Source organism: Gopherus flavomarginatus, chromosome 2 (assembly GCF_025201925.1).
Source record: "Gopherus flavomarginatus isolate rGopFla2 chromosome 2, rGopFla2.mat.asm, whole genome shotgun sequence".
Taxonomy (NCBI): Eukaryota; Metazoa; Chordata; order Testudines; family Testudinidae; genus Gopherus; species Gopherus flavomarginatus.
In genome coordinates this window covers 63,905,106-63,926,893 of record NC_066618.1, presented here as the reverse complement: position 1 = coordinate 63,926,893, position 21,788 = coordinate 63,905,106, and the positions used below count along the sequence as shown (strand labels likewise).

General features: G+C 41.6%; 1 protein-coding gene across 5 annotated transcripts in view; it reads left to right on the top strand.

Moving 5' to 3' along the window:
• Positions 1-21,788, top strand: part of GSDME (gasdermin E) — a 35,235-nt gene that overhangs the window by 1,525 nt on the left and 11,922 nt on the right. For 2 of the 5 annotated variants that reach the window (XM_050938633.1, XM_050938634.1), the window contains exons 2-6: positions 4,341-4,571; positions 6,153-6,345; positions 12,417-12,512; positions 18,877-19,048; positions 20,409-20,529. In XM_050938633.1, coding sequence (XP_050794590.1) covers positions 4,341-4,571; positions 6,153-6,345; positions 12,417-12,512; positions 18,877-19,048; positions 20,409-20,529 — 813 coding nt within the window. The remainder of the gene's footprint in view (positions 1-4,340; positions 4,572-6,152; positions 6,346-12,416; positions 12,513-18,876; positions 19,049-20,408; positions 20,530-21,788) is intronic. The other 3 variants (XM_050938636.1, XM_050938637.1, XM_050938635.1) reach the window with 3 other exon arrangements.

Here is a 21,788-nt window from a genome sequence, read left to right as displayed (position 1 = left end):
TACAAGCCCTAGTCATGGACCAGAACCCCACTGTGATAGGCACTGCACAAATACAGGAAAAAAAAGATAATCTCTACTCCAAAGAATATTGAGGTGTCCATCATGGGGGACGGGACTGAGTTTAGCTGACATGTTTTTCCTCTGCAATTTTTTAGTGATATTCTTAAACACTGTCTCTTCCCTATCCCATATGCAAACTCATTTTAAAGGCTTAGCTCAAGTCCCCAGTTAAGCAAGGAAAGTACCCCTCCTCTTCTCTGCTGGTTTCTTTCATCAGTCTACAATAATTTGTTTCATTTAGACATGGGGAATAGCTTTCCCTCTAGTTCTGTCAATCCAAGCCCTGGTCTAACATAAACCTCCAAAGTAAGAAAATGCAAAGGTAATGTCCTCTCAACGCTTAGTGCCCTGCTTGACAGGCCTCTGCACCCCCAGCTGAAGTTTTTTAGGAAACCCAGTAGAACCAGGGCTGCCCAGAGGATTCAGGGGGCCTGGGGCAAAGCAATTTTGGAGGCCCCTTCCATAAAAAAAAGTTGCAATTCTATAGAATACTGTAGTCTCGTGGGGGGCCCCTGTGGGGCCCGGGGCCTGGGGCAAATTGCCCCACTTGCCCCCCCCCCACCTCTGGGCGACTCTGAGTAGAACATTGTTTTACCATTGAGACTAGAAGTGTCCCTTTGAAACGGTTTTATCTGAATGGAAATCTGTGAAAGGAGTATGTAGGACTAGTTGGCATCAAGTTCAAGGAGACAATAATATTTATATGATTAATAGGTTTAGAATTTGAATTGAAAAAACAAGATAACGCCTTCATGTAGCAGAAATTTATCTTAACAGAAAGCTGTTCTAGGATTCTTCCGTTGAGATTCAGGTTAACCTAGAGACTTTTTGAAGGAAAAAGTAGTCAAGGACATTGAGGTCAATGGTAACTGGGACAAAATACATGGTTTTACAAAAGGTAGATTGTGCCAAACCAACCTGATCTCCTTCTTTGAGAAGGTAACAGATTTTTTTTAGACAAAGGAAATGAAGTGGATCTAATTTACCTCGATTTCAGTAAGGCATTTGATACAGTTCCACATGGGGAATTATTAGCTAAATTGGAAAAGATGGGGATCAATATGAAAATTGAAAGGTGGATAAGGAACTGATTAAAGGGGAGACTACAACGGGTTAAGGTTGAACTGTCAGGCTGGTGAGAGGTTACTAGTAGACTTCCTCAGGGATCTTTTCTGGGACCAGTCTTATTTAATCTTTTTATTACTGACTTTGGCATAAAAAGTGGGAATGTGCTAATAAAGTTTGCAGATGATACAAAGCTGGAAGGTATTGTCAATACAGAGAAGAACCGTGATATCATACAGGAAGATCTGGATGACCTTGTAAACTGGAGTAATAGTAATAGGATGAAATTTAATAGTGAAAAGTGCAAGGTCATGCATTTAGGGATTAATAACAAGAATTTTTGTTATAAACTGGGGAGGCATCAGTTGGAAGTAACAGAGGAGAAGGACCTCGGAGTAAGGGTTGATCACAGGATGACTTTGAGCCGCCAATGTGGTAAGGCCATGAAAAAAGCTAAAGCGATCTTGGGATGCATTAGGCGAGGTATTTCCAGTAGAGATAAGGAGCTGTTAGTACCGTTATACAAGACACTGGTGAGACATCATCTGGAATACTGTGTGCAGTTCTGGATTCCCATGCTTAAGAAGGATGAATTCAAACTGGAACAGGTACAGAGAAGGGCTACTAGGATGATGTGAGGAATGGAAAGCCTGTCTTATGAAAGGAGACTCAGAGCTTGGCTTGTTTAGCCTAACCAAAAGAAGGCTATGGGGAGATATGATAGATCTTTATAAATGTATCAGAGGAATAAATACCAGGGATGGAGAGGAATCATTTAAGCTCAGTACCAATGTGGACACAAGAACAAATGCATATAAACTGGCCATCAGGAAGTTTAGATTTAAAATTAGACAAAGGTTTCTAATCATCAGAGGAGTGAAGTTCTAGAAGAGCCTTCCAAGGGGAGTATTGGGGGCAAAAGACATCTGGCTTCACGACTAAGCTTGATAGCCTAATTTTTGCTGTTAATTGATCTTGGACTATTAGCAGCGAATATGCCCAATGGCCTGTGATGGGATGTTAGATGGGGTGGGATCTGAGTTACTACAGAGCATTTTTTCCTGGATGTCTGGCTGATGAGTCTTGCTCACATGCTCAGGGTTTAGCTGATTGCCATATTTGGGGTCAGGAAGGAATTTTTCCTCCAGGACAGATTGGCATAAGCCCTGGGGGTTTTTCACCTTCCTCTGCAGCATGGGGCACGGGTCACTTGCTGGAGGATTCTCTGTACCTTAAAGTCTTCAAACCACAATTTGAGGACTTCAGTAGCTCAGACATAGGTTAGGGGTTTGATACAGGAGTGGGTGGGTTAGATTTTGTGGCCTGCATTGTGCAGGAGGTCAGACTAGATGATCATAATTGTCCCTTCTGACCTTAAAGTCTGATTCTATGATTTCTGAAATTCCTATAAGATGAGGGTGCTGTAGAGTAGATTGAGGTAAATGATGTCATTTTTAGGATCCATTTCTGTAATTGTATCTGAGGCCACGTCCAGACTAGGAATTAAAATCGATTTTAGATACGCAACTTCAGCTACGAGAATAACGTAGCTGAAGTCGAATTTCTAAAATCGAGGTACTCACCAGTCTGGACGGCGCGGCATCGATGTCCGCGGCTCTCCGCGTCGATTCCGGAACTCCGTTCAGATTGATGGAGTTCCGGAATCGATGTAAGCGCGCTCGGGGATCGATACACCGCGTCCAGACTAGACGCGATATATCGATCCCCGAGCAATCGATTTTAACCCGCCGATGCCGCGGGTTAGTCTGGACGAGGGCTGAGTGAGTGGTGAACTTCCTTTCTGCATTAACCTCTTTGAAGTCAGTGGCCCTTTTCATATGTAGAAAGGTCTGCCTATGCAGACCTGATTCACTCCATTTCAGCGTAAGGAGTAAAGGATATGCAAACCTGTGTGTATTGAGAGAAGAAGAATGTTCCTTGGGGATTAGAAGTCGTTGGACATTTAGAAACAGGTACTTTAGCAGGGAGTGAGAATTTCTCCAGTATTCCTCATCCACTACAAATAACTTGTCAGGTTAGTTCCAGAAGTCAGTTTCACCATAGTAGAAGTCTGTGGGGGAAACCCTGCCTGTTTGTTGTTGAGGTTCTTCCCTTCCAAATATAAATTGAGTTGAATGATTGTCTTTTAAAATGTTCTGAAAATGTATCCCATACTTGTACATATGCATGTCAGTTTTAAATTTTCATTGAGCCTAAAACTGGGGATGTGATTGGGAATTGATCCACCAGCCACTGAAGTTAGTGGAAGTGTTCCCATTGGGCTTTGGACTGTGCCCCAAGTACATTGCAATAGCAGTTTATAATGAAAGTGCTGAGAGACCTTTAGGTAAAATATTGTTTGACTTTTAAAACATTGTTAAAATTCCTTCCATTTTTTGTGTAGTCAGAAAGTACCTTTTACTAACCTTGCTTAAATATAGAACTAAGAATAGGCCACAGGGGTCTCATGAGAAAATACCTGAACATCAGTTGGTTAACACTGTGTGAAGTATTACCTGAAATGGAATTTTGGGAGAATTAACAGGCAAGTTTCTGTCTCTGTAAGATATTTTCTTCCTTTCCTCTATTAACGATGAAACAAGCTCTATGGCCAAGCTCCCCTCAGTATTTTTCTTCTCCTTTTTTTTTTTTTTTCTGTCAATATTCACCAATGCTCACCGAGTGTCTGTCCTTGCTTTGAAGTCTGTCCTCCCCCTATCCTGGTCTGCATCTCTAACTGACAAATCTAATACCTGTGTGGAACAGAACAGATAATTAATGAAGAATGTGTGAATATACAGCTTCAAAGAAAAGAAATGGACGGATATGTTTTACATTTCAACTTGAACTCTTTAGCGGTAGCAGTTGGATTTAAAAGAACACTGTCAAATTAAAAATGATACTTATTCTGAAAATATTTTACTTAACTGTTGGTACAAGTAACACATGCGCATATAAAAACAGATGGGAGAAAAATATTTTCCTCAGTTTATAAACTTTATGTAGTAATTTTAACTGTTTCCTCTGTATGGTTTCACTTTTAGAAAAATCTTGTGAAATACACTGATTTGGGTAGACATAGGCCCTTAAACAAAGAGAGATACTAATACTGACATTCTCATATTAACTCTTTAAAACTCTAAGCTTCTTTAAAGGGGACAACTAAGCACAGATACTTTCCAATTGCACTTTTTAAAGGGGATTTGTTCTTTCAGATATTAAACGATTCAACAAGATGTTTGCAAAAGCAACAAAAAATTTTGTGAGAGAGACTGACTGTGGCGGTGACTTGATCCCTGTATCCCGCTTGAATGACTCAGATAAATTACAACTTCTGAACTTAGTAACAAAGAAGAAGAAATTGTGGTGCTGGCAGAAACCGAAGTACCATTTCTTGACAGTCACGCTGAATGATGTGCTTACTGAAGACAAACCTATAAAACCAGGTAAAATTAGACTTATATGACATTACAGTAGATAAGAAGAATGCAAAGTACAATCTCTTCTAACCATTATTAAAGAAAGTTCTTGCAGCATGTTACTGCAGGGTTTCTTTGGCTCTGAAATATTCAGCACTTTTAAATGAGATGGTTTGATCTTTTCTATACTTGACTTGTCATTTAGTTAATAACAATACTAATAAAATGTTAGTTAAAAAGTGAAATGTCTTGTCCAGTGGGAGGAGTGTGATTGAATGCTGGAGACTCCAAATGACAGTGTTATTAAATGATATTATTTTATGGCTTGACATTCTGAAGTGCTCTTTCAGAGTCACTGTCAGGCTCCAGTGTGTGGTAATACTGTGCAGTCATAATGCACTCTAGGTGAGAGCGCACTGTGATATGCTCAGCAGTTACCTGTTGCCCTGCCACGGTGAGGTGAGATGCATCTCATAATCCTCAAGCCCTGGGGCAAATGATGATGAATTTTCGGGCAGATCAGTCTTGACAACTATCTGAGCTTTTATAATACAATTAAAACAAAAAGTTTGTTTCAGATGCGTAATTAGCTGACGTGGAGAACAAGGTTGTACATTGATTCCCTAAAACAGAAAACCACGCAAGTAGCAGGAATGTAAGCTTTCCCATAGGCTCCCCCCAATATTTATCAACCCTGACTTGGAAAGTCCAGCTCCAGTTGTATACAGGGGAGAGCGCAGTCTTCCTTGGCATCTCTGCCAAAACTGAAGATCTTTGGTCACAAGTGACTAAACATAGATTTGATTGAGTGACCAGCAAGTGAAGGAGTCTGGGTCTGATTCTGATACTGGTTTATGCTAATGTGTGCCAGTGAAAATCGGCTGGTGATAGCAACATTGGAAGTGCTTGTGTAGACAGGGCTCAGGCATTTTTATCCCCATGTCATCATCTCCTGTGTGGTGTGTCTGTACTTGTGTTTCCTCAAGTTGTTCCCACCATTGAGTTACACCATTGCTAGACTTACATTCAAAAGGGTTATAGCATGGAGAAGGTCAGTATCTCTAGGCAGATATGAGTGTCCAACATAAGCAAGTAATCTGGAGTGATCTGTTTATAATTTGCACATAACTGTTCCCAATTTTGAGTTCTGTGCCTAGAGTGTGTTTATGTTTTTGGCATAGAAGCCATGATCCAAAGCCCATTTAAATCAATGGGAGTCTTTCCATTGGCTTCAGTGGGTTTTAGGACAAACCAAGATAATGGAAAATAGAAAGTTGAAAACATACGTATTTGAGTTTTGTGTATTAATTCTGTGTATGGCAGGAAAAAATCTCTAGGGTACTTTATAAATCTCTCATAGGATTTGAACTCAGTACTATAATCATAATACATTTCCTTAAAATGCCAAAATGAAAAATAGTTAGAGCAGATTGGGGAAAAGATGGAACAAACAAAAATAAGGGTTGTAGGCCCGTTAACTCTTCTATGTGACTTTATTTACCTGTTTATATTTTCCACAAGCTTCTGTTTTTCAATCACATTCTGCTATTGTTTCAGGATCTATTGTTTTCAAGTCTGCATTAATCTTTTTTAATTATTTTTTCCAAGTTGTTGTTGAGTCTGACTTTGTGAAATATGAGGGGAAGTTTGAAGACTTTGTCAGAGGAAGTATTGAAACTTCATTTGGAAAGATCAACCTAGGTGCTGGAGGAAAAGGCTTTGTAGAAAGCCAGTCTTCATTTGGAAACCTAAAAAAGCAGGAGGCTGACTTGCAGCAGCTTATGAAAGACCTCAAGGGAAGGTATGAGGTTTTTTTGTTTGTTTTTAATTTTGCCATCCACATAAAGTTTTTAAAAAGGAATAATGAAAGTGGCTTACTTTTATGCTGAATTTACATGTTTAACTTGGAGCCAAATCCTCCCTCTGTGGGGCTCTGTGTGGGTGCAGGGATCTGGTTGTTTGGTGGTTGGTGCAGGATTGGAGCTTGAGTTTTTGACAGGTTGTAATCAGTGGGAGTAATGAACTATGGGAGAGGAAAAGAGAATGCCAAAGATATGGAATAGAATCAGGCAGTTTTTTTGGATTGTAAGTCTTGATGGATCCAGTAAGAATACTTTTTTTCTTTTAATGTATATTGGTTGTTTACAAACTAGAAGATTTGAGGATTTTCTTCATCAGCTGTCTAGTGCAAATGCTCATGGAAACCAAACTTAAATACCCAGTATTCTAGTAAGCAAGCCTTAAAATCCATTCTCTGAGTGTTCAAGCTAGTAAAACTTGATTGCACAAATTTAATAGGCATGAAATATAACAGGGGAGCAATATGTCAATGAAAATTCATTTAAAAATTAAATGAATAATCAAAACATTTTAAACTAAAACTATTACTTACAACCTGAGAAAAATAGACTTCCGAAGTCAGGGGCTCAGTTCCATGATGTACAGAGCACCTCCTGCCAATCTGTGTGTGCCCCATATCTCATATAAGGGCCTCATACTACAAAGATTTGTCCATGGACAGACCCCTTTGTGGAACCAAACTTACTTCAGTGGGAATCTTGTGCACTTTGGCTTGCAGGAGTGGGGCATGAGTCATATGGGAGTATCAAGGGTAGTCAGCATGTGGTAGGATCAAGCCCTTAATCTATCAGATTCAATGCAACATAATTAAACAGCCATTACTAATGCTCTGATGAGAGGCGGCAGGTGTAGAAATGAGATGGAAGAATTAGTTTCTTTCCTAGCTGCATGATAGTTGTCTAAAGCAGTGTAAATTCCTTTAAACAGCTGCTCTAAACGTAATCAATTTCTCACAGTGACAATTGCCTGCTGTTCTACTTGTCGTAAGTCTTTACAAACAGCCATCAAACTTTCTCTGTTGAAAGGCACCTTGTTACTTTCCTAGTAAATTTTCTGATTAAAAACATAAACATCATGGCAAATGTGTGTGCCATGATTAAAAAATGAATTTATATATAATAAAAAGGAGGGGGGAGAATCTCAAGATTTAGAGTAGATAGCATGACAATGATACACTAGATCATACCTAGTATCCGCTGGAAAAGATGAGTTTTGAAAAAGCTAGTTAGCTGCTCCATTAGAACAGCCAACTCTCCCATAGCAAATGGAAATGTTCTGAAGTTAATCCAATGTCTGTGGGCTCACAATCTTCACAGTAATTAAATCACATTTACAAACATTATCTGTATTCCACTTGGGATGTCATAAAGTATACACCAATCTGTGAATATCTACAGTGAAAATTAAGATCCCAATGATACACTACACTTACAAACATGAGGTGTATTAAATTAATACAAGCCCTAATCTAGTAAGAAATATATATTTGGCTTCTAAAGTGTGGGAATGCACATGGGACTGCAGAATCCTTGGTTTGTTAGACTCAGAAACCACTTATTGAGGCCCTTAATTTTCTGACAGTAATATGCTATGTATATGAGTCTCACTGGATTGTTTATGCAGATTTTGCACTGGAAGTATGCCAGCGCAATATGCCTGCATTGCACCCAAGCATCTGGCTCATTTTCTCTAGAAAAGTCCTTTCATAAGCGTTAATAAGTTATGATACAAAATATATTGCCAATATTCCAGCCAGTCCTAGTTTCACTAGGAGTTGGGAGATTACGGAACAAGATTAATTTGCGGTTTTTCTGTGTCCCTGGTCATAAGCAGTATGGCCCTTAGAATTTACTATACTGAGGCTGTGGCAGTTCTTTAAAATTGAAATTTCCTATATTTGTATGTTTCATGATGTGCCACAATTTTTTTCAGCATCTACCTATTATCTTGCTCATAAACATTTATATGATAACATTAAGAAACACTGGTAACCTTGAAACTGAGGATTTGATTTTAACCAATATATTATTAAAGGGATGCTTACTTGATTTCACCTAATGAAATTACTGTTATCCAGGTTTGCTGGATCTGTAATTTTGTTCATTTTTAATGTATATTCTAATTATGTTTCTTTGCAAAAATGCAATCCTTGTTTTGCATTACTTGAATTGTGATATAATTCAAAACTTTAAATAAAGCTTAAAAAATAATTTTGTCCTCAATGTACAGAATGTAATACTGTGCGGCGTGGTGTAAAGTCAGCTTCCCTCCCCTTATCTGTACCTTCTAAAGGAGAACCAGAGTAAAGCTCATAATTAAATTACCAAAACCTATAGTGTATCCCTTTTTTAGCAAGGCTTTAACAGCTGAATGGTGTGATGTAAGGTCTCGCATAAGTAAAATATCATTACTTTTACAAAATATGCCACACATCTGTTAACATAATATGAAGCATCACAAATAATTAAAGTGCTCTTGTCAAGTATATGAACAAAGCACATTTTGTGATACATTATCCTTACTCTTTTTTTTTTTTTTGTGGTGTTTGCTGAACTAAATTGCTAATTCACAAAATGCAATAATTCACTGTCTTGCAGCTGCTTAGAGTGAATAAATGAGGCTCTACTACTAATCAATTTGTTAGAAAATAACAAAACAATTATGATCTTTTATACCATCATAGAAGTGTAGGACTGGAAGAGACCTCAGTAGGTCATCTAGTCCAATCCCCTGCACTCAAGGCAGGACTAAGTAGTAGTGCTAGACAGGTATTTGAAGGTTTTTAAGAACAGATGAGACAATGAGGGAGAGTCTACAACCTGCCTAGGCAATTTGTTCCAGTGATTAATCGCCCTGTCAGGAAGTTTTTCCTAATGACCAACCTAACCCCCTCCTTGCTGCAATTCAAGCCCATTGCTGCTTGTCCTATCCTCAGAGGTTAACAAGAACAATTTTTCACCCTCCTCTTTGTAACAACCTTTTATGTACCTGAAAACTGTAATCATGTCTCCTCTCAGTCTTCTCTTCTCCAGGCTCAACAAACCTAATTTTTTCAATTTTTTTCCCTCCATAGATCATGTTTTCTAGACCGTCAATCATTTTTTGTTGCTCTTCTCTGCACTTTCTCCAGTCTGTCCACATCCTTCCTGAAATGTGGTGCCCAGAACTGGATACAATACTCCAGCTGAGGCCTAATCAGTATGGAGTAGGGTGGAAGAATTACTTGCTTCCAGCACTCCTGCTAATACATCCCAGAATGAAGTTTGCCTTTCTTTTTTTCTTTGGCAACAGTTTTACGCTGTTGACTCATTTAGCTTGTGACCCCCTAGAGCCCCCCAAATCCCTTTCTGCAGTACTCCTCTTTATGCAATTATTTCCCATTTTGTATAAGTGCAATAGATTGTTCCTTCCTATTTACTTTGGACTATTTCTCCAGTTTGTTCAGATAATTTTTGAATTTTAACCCTATCCTCCAAAGCACTCACAACCCCTCCTGTTGTGGTATTGTCTGCAAACTTTATATATGTTCTGTCCATATCATTATCTAAATCATTTATGAAGATATTTTAAAAGAACCAGGCCTAAATTGAAATATGTTCTGGTATATTCTACATTAAAATTCACTTTATTGCTTATGCACTGAGTTAATTAGCCAGATAACCTATACATATGCCTAAACTGAGTAATGGTGGGAGTTTTATTGCTGTTAATCTTGTCAAGTAATGCATTAAGTTTAAATTGTAATCTCATCAAGGCAGGGATTGTGTGTTTGTATTTGTTTTTTAAAGCACCTAACACATTTTTGAGCACTGCTGAAATACTTAGAGGCTGGTAACATACCTGGGCCAGTTCTCTGTTCAGTGTAGATTTCAATCAGTAGTATTACATGGCTTAAGTGAACTCATAAAATGTCACCACTCAGAATTGCATACAATCAGGTGGGTGGGGGGGTGTGAGAGAGAAAGGCAAAAATGGAGTACAGGAAGTTGTATAGAAAATTCAGGAGCAGTGTCCTCCTTTTGAACTCAGTCCTAAGTAAGGGAAGATGTGGTATAGAGTAATTGCCTAGTGTCTCTGTAGGGGAACTCTGAAATACTGTATTTAAGGAGATTACAGTAAGTATTGTGTTGTGTTATGGTGTGATGATAAGAAATCACTCAGAAAACTGATTTTTAAATGGCTTAATAAAGGAAATAATATGGAACTGTTTGGTGGAATGTGACAGTGGATTAGACTGCTGTTCTCTGCTGTCTGAGACCAGGCTACAGACTTTTGTTCTGAGAAGGAATAAAGCTTTGCAAGAGTTGACACTGTAAAGTAGGAGGCAGTATTTGAATAGAAGAAATAGGCTATTGTGCTTTATAAGTGAGGTGGAGAAGATTGAACCAACTAGCACATTTCTGTTGAGTAGGTCAGAGGAATGCATTTTATAATGTGAAGAAGTAGATACATTTATTTTCCTGGGGGTGGGGTAGCATCCATTTGTGATTGGTACAACTAGATATTGGTTCACATGTTCAGCAGTATGGGTGATTTTAAAATGGTGAGCAGAAATGTGTTGCCCATCAGTGAGTGTGCCTAAGGGCCTGATATTGCAAACCCTCTCTCTTTGGCAACTAGCTGAGTACTTAGCATAAAGAGTTTGCAGGATTGTGCCTTTCCTCTTGTTTCCCTGGAAAATCTAGGTAGGATTGGATGGAAGAGTGGTCCTAGCCCTCCTGAGGAAACTCTGGCTGCAAGGGACCGGAGGAGGCCACTCAGCTGGTGGCTCTAGATTTGTATCTGCCTGTCGTGCTTCTTCCTTTTATTGGCTTCTCTAGTTTTCTCTTTGCAGTAACCATGGAACTCATTGACATAGAACATCACTGAGTTACAGAAACTTTCATTTCATCTTTTAACTTATAACATGCATACTGAATTTGAAGTAGCATTTCAAATGTGTTGTATAAGGTTTCCTTTGTAAGGCATTTCAGCTCACCTTTAAAGAGTTTGAAAGGAATGCAGTGGAGTGATAGGAAGCTAACCCAGATCAATGATGATGCATGTAAAATAGAACGTGAAAGTGATTAGAAGAGGGATATGTTGCATACAATAAATAAGAGCATTAAAATACGACTTGTGAAATAAAAACTGCAACTTCATTTGTATGCATCCTCATTCATTTAATCTAGCTCTTCCTGCATCTCATGTTAACTGTACTCATAGTACAAGGCTAAGGTAAAACTGAGTGAATGAGGTGTCTTAGGCTTGGCCTATACTACAGAGTTAGGTTGACTCAAGGCAGCTTATGTCGACCTATGTCAGTGTCTACACTACAGCCTTGCTCCCGCCAATGTAAGTGCCCGACTACACCAACGTCATAACTCCACCTCCAGGAGAGGTGTAAGGCTTATGTCAGTGTAGTTAGGGTGACATGAACACTGTTTCTTACATCAGCTGTTGGCTCTCTTGTCAATTTCAGGGCCGGGGAGCTGCCAGCTCCCTAGCCTGGCTGCTGTCAGGTCTCAACAGGAAGACAGGCTTGGGCTGCCACTCAGGCTCCCCACCGGGAGCCCTGCTGCCCCCCAGGGTCCTGGGACTTCATGTGCAGATCTCTCTGCTGAAGGCAAGAAGCTCCCAGCAGGGAACTATGTGGAGCTGAACGCTCTGGCTCTCATTCCCCCACACACTTCCCCTCTTCAGTCGATGGAAGTGCTCCTGGTGTGGACTCACACTACCAACATAAGGAAAGTAGTGTGGACATCAGCGACTGCAGTAATTACTGTGGTGCCTGTAAATCCATGTAACCTCAGTTGACTTGGATTGTATTGTAGACTTGCCCTCATTGGAATTCTCTGATGCATGGTGTGTATGTTCCCCGATACATTAAAACCCGCTCTAACTGCTGAACCTTCGCCTAGTTATGTTGTGTCCCTGAAGATAATTACGATAAGATGGTTATTCATTTACTTCATCTGGTGAGGTTTATTAAATGTTTGATTGATTTAGTTTTCTTTTTTCTATCCAAAATAGCACAGTGTTCTCTAGGGCTCCAGTCCTGCATTGTTATACACATGAGCAGTTGACAGCACCCCAGAACTTCAGCAATCTGCCCACGCAGATCACAATGTAAGACTGGGGGCTAAGATGTTTATATTATAGCTGTTTGAAAATAAACCAAGTGGTGTGTCTCTGTGGGAAGTCATTTAACTGTGCTGTCCTTAAGAGACTTGTTTCAAGATTAATCATTATAAAAAACATATCTATAATGGCATTCTCAATCCTGTTTACATTAAAATTAGTGAGGACAGGAGGGAGGCCGCTTCAGGAAAGCATTTAGTGCATGTCCTGTTGGAGTCAATGGAATTGAGAATAGGAGGCTTCAGTTTTGACACAGGACTCTTAGTTGGTTAGCTGTACTTCAGAGTCAAAGGGTATAAGGGTTTGGCCCAGATTAACTCCATTGTAGTAGATGAAACTGAACTCTGCAGGGCCATTATTTTTAATAAATTTTAACCAGGTTTTGAAGTACTTCTTGAGTTAGTACTACTTCTGGTACCAAATTAATCTGGTTATATTTTTCTACATTTCTTTTTTTCTTTTCCTATAACTGTACAGAATGGAGGCTGTCCTGTAAGTTTTTAACTACCGAAAATAGGTGGAATGAAAGCAGGAGAGCATGGGGGAAGTGTTTCTGTGTTGCATCCCTGTTGGTCCTTATGTTGCCTACTGCAAGTTCTTTGAAGCGTGGACCCATCTTGCTATATATATTCAAGATGCCTAGTACGCTTCTGAACACTGCATAAAGCTTAATTACAGTAGTGATAATATGGAAAGTGTAATCTGTTAGTTACTATGCTGCTCAGGAGCCCCCGTTGTGCATGTCAGTGGGAGTTTCCAAGAACAGCGGTGTTTGTGACCTTGTGAAAATTCTTGGATTTCGACTTAGATTTCAGAGCCTGACCTTTCAGATATAAAACTAAGCTTTGTAAATAAATTAATTAAATATAAAAGCCCTCAAAAATCTCAGGAATGTTTGGGTACATTGTTTTATAATATAATTTTCCTCATCTACACAGTGTTTAGGGTTTCTAGACAGTTCTTCCTGAATGATTGAGCTTTCACAGAAACAGTTAGAGGTTTCTAAATTCCACACAGATCAAAAATTGTCTGAAAGTGTGGGGAGTTTTTTAGGGGGAGGGTGTTTTTGTTTTCTTTTTTGAAAGAAAATAAAAGAACCACGCTGACTTCCATCCGATGTTGTGCTCTCTGTATAACTTCTGAAGCGCCAGAAACTGGGGTGTCTAAACTTTTTTAATTGAAGGGGGAAAGAGGGGAAGCTAGATTGATTTAAATGAATCTGAGGCAGTACATGTCTTATTTTTTTCTCGGCATTTATAGTTTAACCCCTCTGAATACCCCATTTACAGTAGAATGGAGAGGAAAGGATTAAATAACTCCTGTCAAGGATAGCAATCTTTTAATCTTCTAGCTACCTTGCTAGAGCTGTCTGTTAATAAAAGGTATGACACCTCTTTTAGGAACCTCAGATGAGTATTTTGAAAAGTTGGTATAATTTACTCATTTTTAGTTGATGGAATACAGTTAAAAGTTCCTTTTAACTTCACTGACAGGACTGAATCCTTTATCATAGACCCCAGAAGATGTGGTAATGAAGTATGTCATCATTTCTTAGAAAAATCTTGTGGCCTCTTGATACTTTCAGCCCTGCCTAAAAGTAACTTAAAGGACTTGCCAGTACTCCGGAATCTGGAGAAGGGGCGTGACCTCCACCGGAAGAGGCGGAGCCTTTAAATCCCCAGGCCCTTTAAATCAGGATTTAAAGGGCCTGGGGCTAGGGCTGTGGTAGCGGCGGCTGGGAGCCCCAAGCCCTTTAAATCACCCCCTGAGCTCCCAGCTGCAGAAGTGGGCAATTTAAATGGAGCAATTTAAAGGGCCTGGGGCTCTAGCTGCTGCTACCACAGCAGAGCCCCATGCCCTTTAAATTGCTGACAGAGCCTCAGTGCTCCTGCTGCCACTACCCTTCAGGGCCTTTAAAATCGTCTCCGGAGCCCTGCTGCTGGATCCCTGGGGTAGCGGCGGCAGGGCTTCGGTGGCTATTTAAAGCGCCCGGGGTGGTAGAGGCAGCGGGAGCCCTGAACCCTTTCAATAGCCACCAGAGCCCTGCCGCTGCTACCCCAGGGCTCCAGGGGCTATTTAAAGGGCCTGGGAGGGGTAACTGCAGCAGGAGCCCTGGGCCCTTTAAATCGCCACTCGAGCCTCGCAGTCGCTACCTCATGGCTCTGGCAGCAGGGCTCTGGCAGCAATTTAAAGGGCCCTGGGCTCCAGCCCTTTAAATTGCTGCCTCAGGAAGCCAGTCCACCCCGTTATGGCACACCAGCTCTTGCCGGCAGGGGTGGCAGGTTTGTAGAAATTTTGGTGGTGTCCAGAACCTGCCCCTGCCCAAACTCTGCCCCCCCAAGCTCCACCCCCCACCTGCCCAAGACTCTCGGAGGGAGTTTGGGTGGGGAAGGAGGTCTGGGGTGCGGGCCCTGGGTTGGGGCAGGGGACTGGGGTGCAGGAAGGGTGCAGGTTCTGGGAGGGAGTTTGGGAATAAGAGAAGATGTGGAGGGAGGGGGTGCAGGGGTGAGGGCTGTAGGATGAGGCTGGGGGTGGATTTGGGATGTGGCTGGGGATGAGGGGTTTGGGGTGTGAGAGGGGACTCGGGCTGAGGCAGAGGGTTAGGGTGCACGGGGATGAGGGCTCTGGCTAGGGCTGGAGATGAGGGGTTTGGGGTGTTGGAGAGGCTCAGGGCTAGGACAGAGGGTTGGGGTGCAGAGGGGATGAGGGTGCTAACTGGGAATGTGGGCTCTGGGGTGGGGCAGGGCTGAGGATGAGTTTGGGGTGCAGGCAGGCTGCCCTGGGACTGGAGCCAGAGAGGAGGACTCCCTCCAGCCCTTTCTCTGCTTGCAGCAGCGAGCTCTGGGGTAGGGATCCCCTTTCCCCTCCCCGGCAGCACACTCACCCCCCCCCCATCACTGCACATGCTCCTAAGGCCCCTCTCAGGTCCAGGAATCCCCCTCGTCTCCCCTGTGGTGGGTGCCATCCCGGGGGGGAAGCGGGGGAGGGCGCTGCCATCACATGTGCACCTCTTCCCCTTCTGCTGCCCCTCACTGGGGCTGCCCCTTGCCCAGCGTGGGGCAAGAGCAGTGACTGCAGGCAGGGGGCGGCTGTACTGGTGGAGGGTCCCACTGGAAAATGAAAGGGTCCAAGGGGGAAGGGCAGACTGTCCTGGCAGTAGTGGAGGGGGGCACTAGGACCCTGTGGTGGCAGTTAATGCAGGCAGGCAGCATGAAGCTGCAGGGGATGGGGAGAGACAAACGCTTTGCTCCCGGACCCAGGGAGGTGCATGGGGGTGGCAAAGGGGGGCTGGGGCACACTCAGGAGAGGCGTGGGGGGGCAGCAGGTGGGTCTGGGGGGAGACCCGGCCCCGAACATACATGGAGCTGGGCTCCCGGACCCTCAATTTTGCTGGAGCCAGGAGGCACGTCAGAGAGGGAGAGAATGCTCCATTTTCTTGCCGGTAGCTACTGCACCTTTTCTTACCGGTCCTCCGTACCAGCCCGTACCAACTTACTTTCACCTCTGCTTTTAGGGCATGATTCTGGTACCTTTTGTCATGTTGAATAGCATCTTACTTCAGGAGTGACTTCAGTGGAACTTAAGGACGTGCTTAAGTGCTTCGCTGAGTTGAGGTGATTTGCTAAATTGAGGACATACTAAGGCGCTACTCAACATGAGTAAAGGTGGCAGAATCGCTCCTCCCTCTTAATTTCCCTTTCTCACCCTCCATCTTTTGAATGTGACAGTTCTGGTAATTGACTGTTTTTAAATGTATCCTTGACCTTCACAGGTGCATTGGAACTGGCACAGAATAAAATCGAAGTATCCTTTTAGTCCACAGAAGAGCTTTAAGCTCAACAAATTCACACTAGAAATAAAGTGTGCATTTTTAATCGTGAGGGGTAATTAACCATTGAAACAACTTCCTAGGAACGGGAAGGATTCTCCATTTCTTGAAGTCCTTTTTTAAGTCAAGACTGGATTTCTTTCTAAAAGATGTATGCTATCACTGAAATAAAGTTATGGACGCAATACAGGAATGATTGGTTGAGGTTCTGTGACTTGTGTTATGCAGGAGATCAGACTGGATGATTTTAACAGTCTCTTCTGTCCTTAAAATCTATGAAATGTTATCTATTTCCACCATGTAAAGTATTTGGTTGTGATCTCAGTTTACCAGCCATGAGTCTGACTAGACACTAAAACTGATTTATTAGTAGCAAGATTAGAAAACGGAGGTAATTAGTTATTATAGGTGGGGTTGGGAGCATGACTTCTTATGAAGGTTGCCTGATAATGTCCCATTATAAGACCTGTTTTCAGTTGTTTTATAACTTTACCAAACTTTAACGGATTGGTCTGAAATTTTCCTGGTCATTCCCAGTAGATGGTACAGAACGGCTGGTAACCGTCCTCATCATAGCAACTGGGGGCTGAGCCCCATCAGCCCCCTCCCTTTCCTGTGTAAAGAAAAGATTCTGTACTGCCTGGACTGTCATAGCACCAGGAGGCTGCCTCCCCCTCATTTTATCTCACTAACAAGTCACTGTTTCTTATTCCTGCATTCTTTATAACTTCATGACACAAATGGGGGGGACACTGCCACGGTAGCCCAGGAAGGTTGGGGGAGCAAGGAAGCAATGGGTGGTGTTGTTGCAGGGGCACCCCCCCCGTGAATGGCATATAGCTCATCATTTCTGCGGGATCTGACACGAGGCAGCTGTGCTCTCTGATACACTGGTTCTCTAGTACGCTTGCCCCATATTCTAGGCAGGACTGACTCTATCTTTAGAAACCATAAAGGAGAGATTGACTTGGGGAGTCATTCCCAGTTTTGCCTTTGCGCCCCCGGCCGACCTCAGCCAGGGGCACCCATGATAGCAGCAGACAGTACAGAACGACAGATAACCGTCATCTTATTGCCAATTTACAATGGCAGCAGATGGTACAGAACGACTGATAACAGTCTCTGCTATCATGCAAAAGCAAACGAATGCTGCTGTGTAGCGCTGCAGTAACGCCTCTGTTAGCGGCATCCAGTACGCATACGGTGACTGTGTGTGTGTGTTTAAAAAAAAAAAAAAAAAAAAAAAAAAAGCTGAACGGGCTCCATGGTTGCCGTGCTATGGCGTCTGCCAGGGCAATCCAGGGAAAAATGGCGCAAAATGATTGTCTGCTGTCGTTTTCCCGGAGGAAGGAATGAGTGACGACATTTACCCAGAACCACCCGCGACAATGATTTTTGCCCCATCAGGCACTGGGATCTTTACCCAGAATTCCAAGGAGCGGGAGAGACTGCTGGAACTATGGGATAGCTACAGAATAGCTACCCACAGTGCAATGCTCCGGAAATTGATGCTAGCCTCGAACCATGGACGCACACCGCCGAATTAATGTGCTTAGAGTGGCCACGTGCACTTGACTTTATACAATCTGTTTTACAAAACCGGTTTATGTAAAATCAGAATAATCCCGTAGTGTAGACGTACCCAATGATATCTCACCCCTGCTGACACCCAGATGGCGTGGAGGAGGAAGCTATCTGATTCAAATGCCGAGGGGACAAAAAGCAGAGCAAGGCAGAAGGAAAAGGAGTAGATTGGGACAAGGAGATTGTTGGAGCTGGGACTGGGAGACTACAGAGGCAAATTAATTCTGGTATTTTTTTAGCATTTGAGTGCTCAATTTTGCAACCTTAGAAGAAAATTAATGTGTTTTGGGTAAAATTAGACATCCTCCTTATCTACTAGCCAGTAATTTCAATCTCACACCCTTAGGTATGCCACTGGAGGGAACACAAATATCTTTTTTTGGTACTTACTGCAGTCCTTATTTGGGAATTGGCTATTCTGTGACTCAGTTACTTCAATGGGGCTATGCTTCTTAGTCTGCAATAGACTTTGAAGCTAGTGGGGCAGATTTTCAGCTGATGTAACTTGCCATAGCTCCATTAAAGTCAGTGACAACTGACCCACCAGCTGAGGATACGCCCTTAGGTTTGCAAGATCAGTTTATTTGTTTTCAAATCACAAAGGAGTCTTCTATTTGTCTGAAGTTTATTTGGCTTTTATTTAAACAAAAATAACTAAATAATTGCCTCGATTGACATTTTTGCTGGAAATGATGAACCAAGAAATCACTAAATATGATGGGATTTAAATTGTTCCAAGCAGATAATTACAGTCTTGCTGCTACCAGATAACAAAAGAGAACATCATAATTTGAGGAGGATACTCATACTGAAACCATTTGTACTTAATAATAAAAGCTTCTTACAAAGATTGCCAGGTATACAATTAAGAATGCTGTTTTATCAACTGCAGTGTTTATGCTATTAATACTTTTCTTTCTTTCTTTTTTTAAATTTCAGGACAATAAATCTAAACAATAATTTACTGCAACAAGTGCTAGAAAGAAAACATGAGGTACTGTGTATCTTGACAGAAAAGATAGTAACAACTCAAAAGTGTTTGGTATCTGAACATGTTCAGACAGAAGAAAAATATGGTGGCATGGTGGGACTCCATACAAAAATTGTAAAGGTAAAAAAGAAAACAACCCACCAACCATGCAGCACACGCAAATATTTCTTCAACATCATTAGATGCCTTCAAAACCTCAGTTACAGTATTAAAAAAACAATAATTGAAAAAACTGCCACTTTTTTTTTCCTCCCGATTTTGGACAACCCATATTATAACTGACCATATCCTGCCCTTGATCTAATAATTGATCTAATAGGTCTGTTCCTTCTGTAACTGCCAGAGCTAAGCACATAATTGGCAGTAAACATGTTGTTATCAATTAATTTAGCTCTTTTTCCTCCATATGAATTTTCTGAGAACAGATCAGTTTCCTCATATGTATTCATTATTTTTAAGTATTTGACAATTTTTGTCAATATTTTAAACTGTATCTGTTGCAAATAGTTCTCCACAACTTGTGGGCCACAAGTATTCGATACATTGTTTAGTTGTCACTGATCGGTGGAGTTCCCTTGTTAGATGAGAGTGCAGGCTCTTCTTCTGGTGTGAATCTAGAATGTGGTTTCCAGGAATCCTCTTGACCTGTGATTCAGCTTTTGTGAACATTCATGCCCATAACATAAGATCACACAAATATTAAAAGAAACGGCACATTAAAGGGGTAAGAGCACAGCTGAAGCCAATTCATTTAAAGATACAAGTGACTTTGGAAACCAGGTTTTGCCACGTCTCCCAGCTCCATGGAATACTAGCATCCTAATTGCTTGACTGTCTTTCTTCAGGTACATTACAAGCTCTTCTGAAATGACTGTCTGACAAACTGAGGCAAAATCATCAGAACTACTGACAAATCCTCACTATAGGGGGAGCCTCCACTGGTGTAAAGCTGGCAGAGCTAGCTAGCTGTGCTAATCTGCTCTACCAGCTCTTGTGCTGCCTGGCTGTAAAGAGGGAAAGGGTGTCAGGATGGGACAGCAGGCAGAGCAGAGCTGCAATATGGCGAAGCGAGGACCAGTTTTCCACTGGTGTCATGGGACTTTACACCAGGAGCATAAGTGAAAGTTGCCCCCTGCACACGGTAGGGCTGGGAAGCTGAGGGTTGAGGAGCTGCTCTTGTCTCCTGCCACAGGGCAGAGCTCAGACACAGAGAGCTTTGCTGGCATAAATGTTCACAGACATCTAATATCACATGTGATCTTGACTCGGGCTAGGGCAACCAGACAGCAAATGTGAAAAATTGGGACGGGGGAGGGGGGGAAGGTAATAGAAGCCTATATAAGAGAGACCTTCAAAATCAGGGCACAGTGGAGAATTGAGCTAATTGTTTTCCTAATCTAATTTGTGGTGTTACCCTGAATTTGTGTGCAAGCTGCTCTGTAGTTGAATCAAATAAACAGTGGATGAATATGTCCCTCAGGTTTCAGTGAGCGAAAATGGGAATGTGAGAAAGGATTCCAATGTGGTCTTAGAGATTCCTGCTCCCACCGTGATTGCCTATGGCGTAATTGAACTATATATAAAGAGTGATGGTCAGTTTGGTAAGTACGATGTCCATTTTCTTTTACATGTAGCTCTAATATGGAAAAGAGCTATCTCCTCAAGTAAAGCCTTTCATTCACCTGCAGGCTCACAGCACCCGGTTCTTCATTGCCCTGCATCTTGCGTGGTCTTCTACACCAGTGCAAAATGGGCATAAAATGCTGCTACTCTTTTGATTTAGTAGCATTTTATACACTCTTCGCACTCCCTTTTCACTAGTATAAATAACTACATAAGATGCAAGGCAACAGTCAATCAAATATTGTCTGTTCAACATTATTTCTTCATCATTTTTTCTAATCAAAAGTGTAAGGCTGGTAGTTCATGAACTTTACTGATCTACATTCAAATGAATATAGATCAGCTTAGAAAAGTGACCGTAAAAATATCCTTGCCATGTTCAGTCTTTTTTCTCTTGGTTACTCTAGATCAAATTAGCTGAGATTACAAGTAAAAATACATTTGGGGTTGGGGATTTTGGTTTGGTTTGCAGGGTTTTTTGTTTGTTGTTTTGTAACTCCCTGCTCTGGACATCCATCTGGGCTCTTCCTCCTTGTGTATCCTCACTACAAATCCCAGACCCATGTGAGGTTACTGAGGATAATGTGCAAGAAGGAAAGAACCCAGGTTGGGTGTGCAGTGCAGGCAGTTAGAAAAGTTGAAGTGCATCTGAGATGAACTGTAGATGTCCTTAAGGTGCAAATGAGATGTAAATCTAAAATGCATTTCATTCGGGTCTGTTACAGGAGATGATGACCAGCTGGAATCTGAATGACTTTTTTTGAATCTCCTGATGAGTTTGTAGGACTGGCAGTAATAATAATAATATAATTTTATTTATTTGTAAACAAAATGTATTTGGCCTAAAGTCGTCAAGATGCGATAAACAGGAAAATTCCCTAAGGCTGTGCATTTTATAGTCACTTTACAGAAATGAATTGCATTTCCCAGTTAACTACACTGCTTGCTGAATCAGGTGTTAATAAGACAGATTAACAATGTGTATTAAAATATTATTTAGTAAGTTTGTAGTTGGGAATCTCTCCCTGGGAATATCATGTGTTCTGTCAGCTGGTGTGCACGCGTGCATTCATTGATGTCTTTCTTTACTGCTGCCTGACCCTATTTTCATTTTAATTATCTAATCTTTCCATCTTCACAAACAACATATGTCTCATGTTGCCTTTATTTGTTGGACCTCATAAACAACATATGTCTAGTGTCTGGGTTTTGTTTTGTTTTATGTTTTGTATTTGTG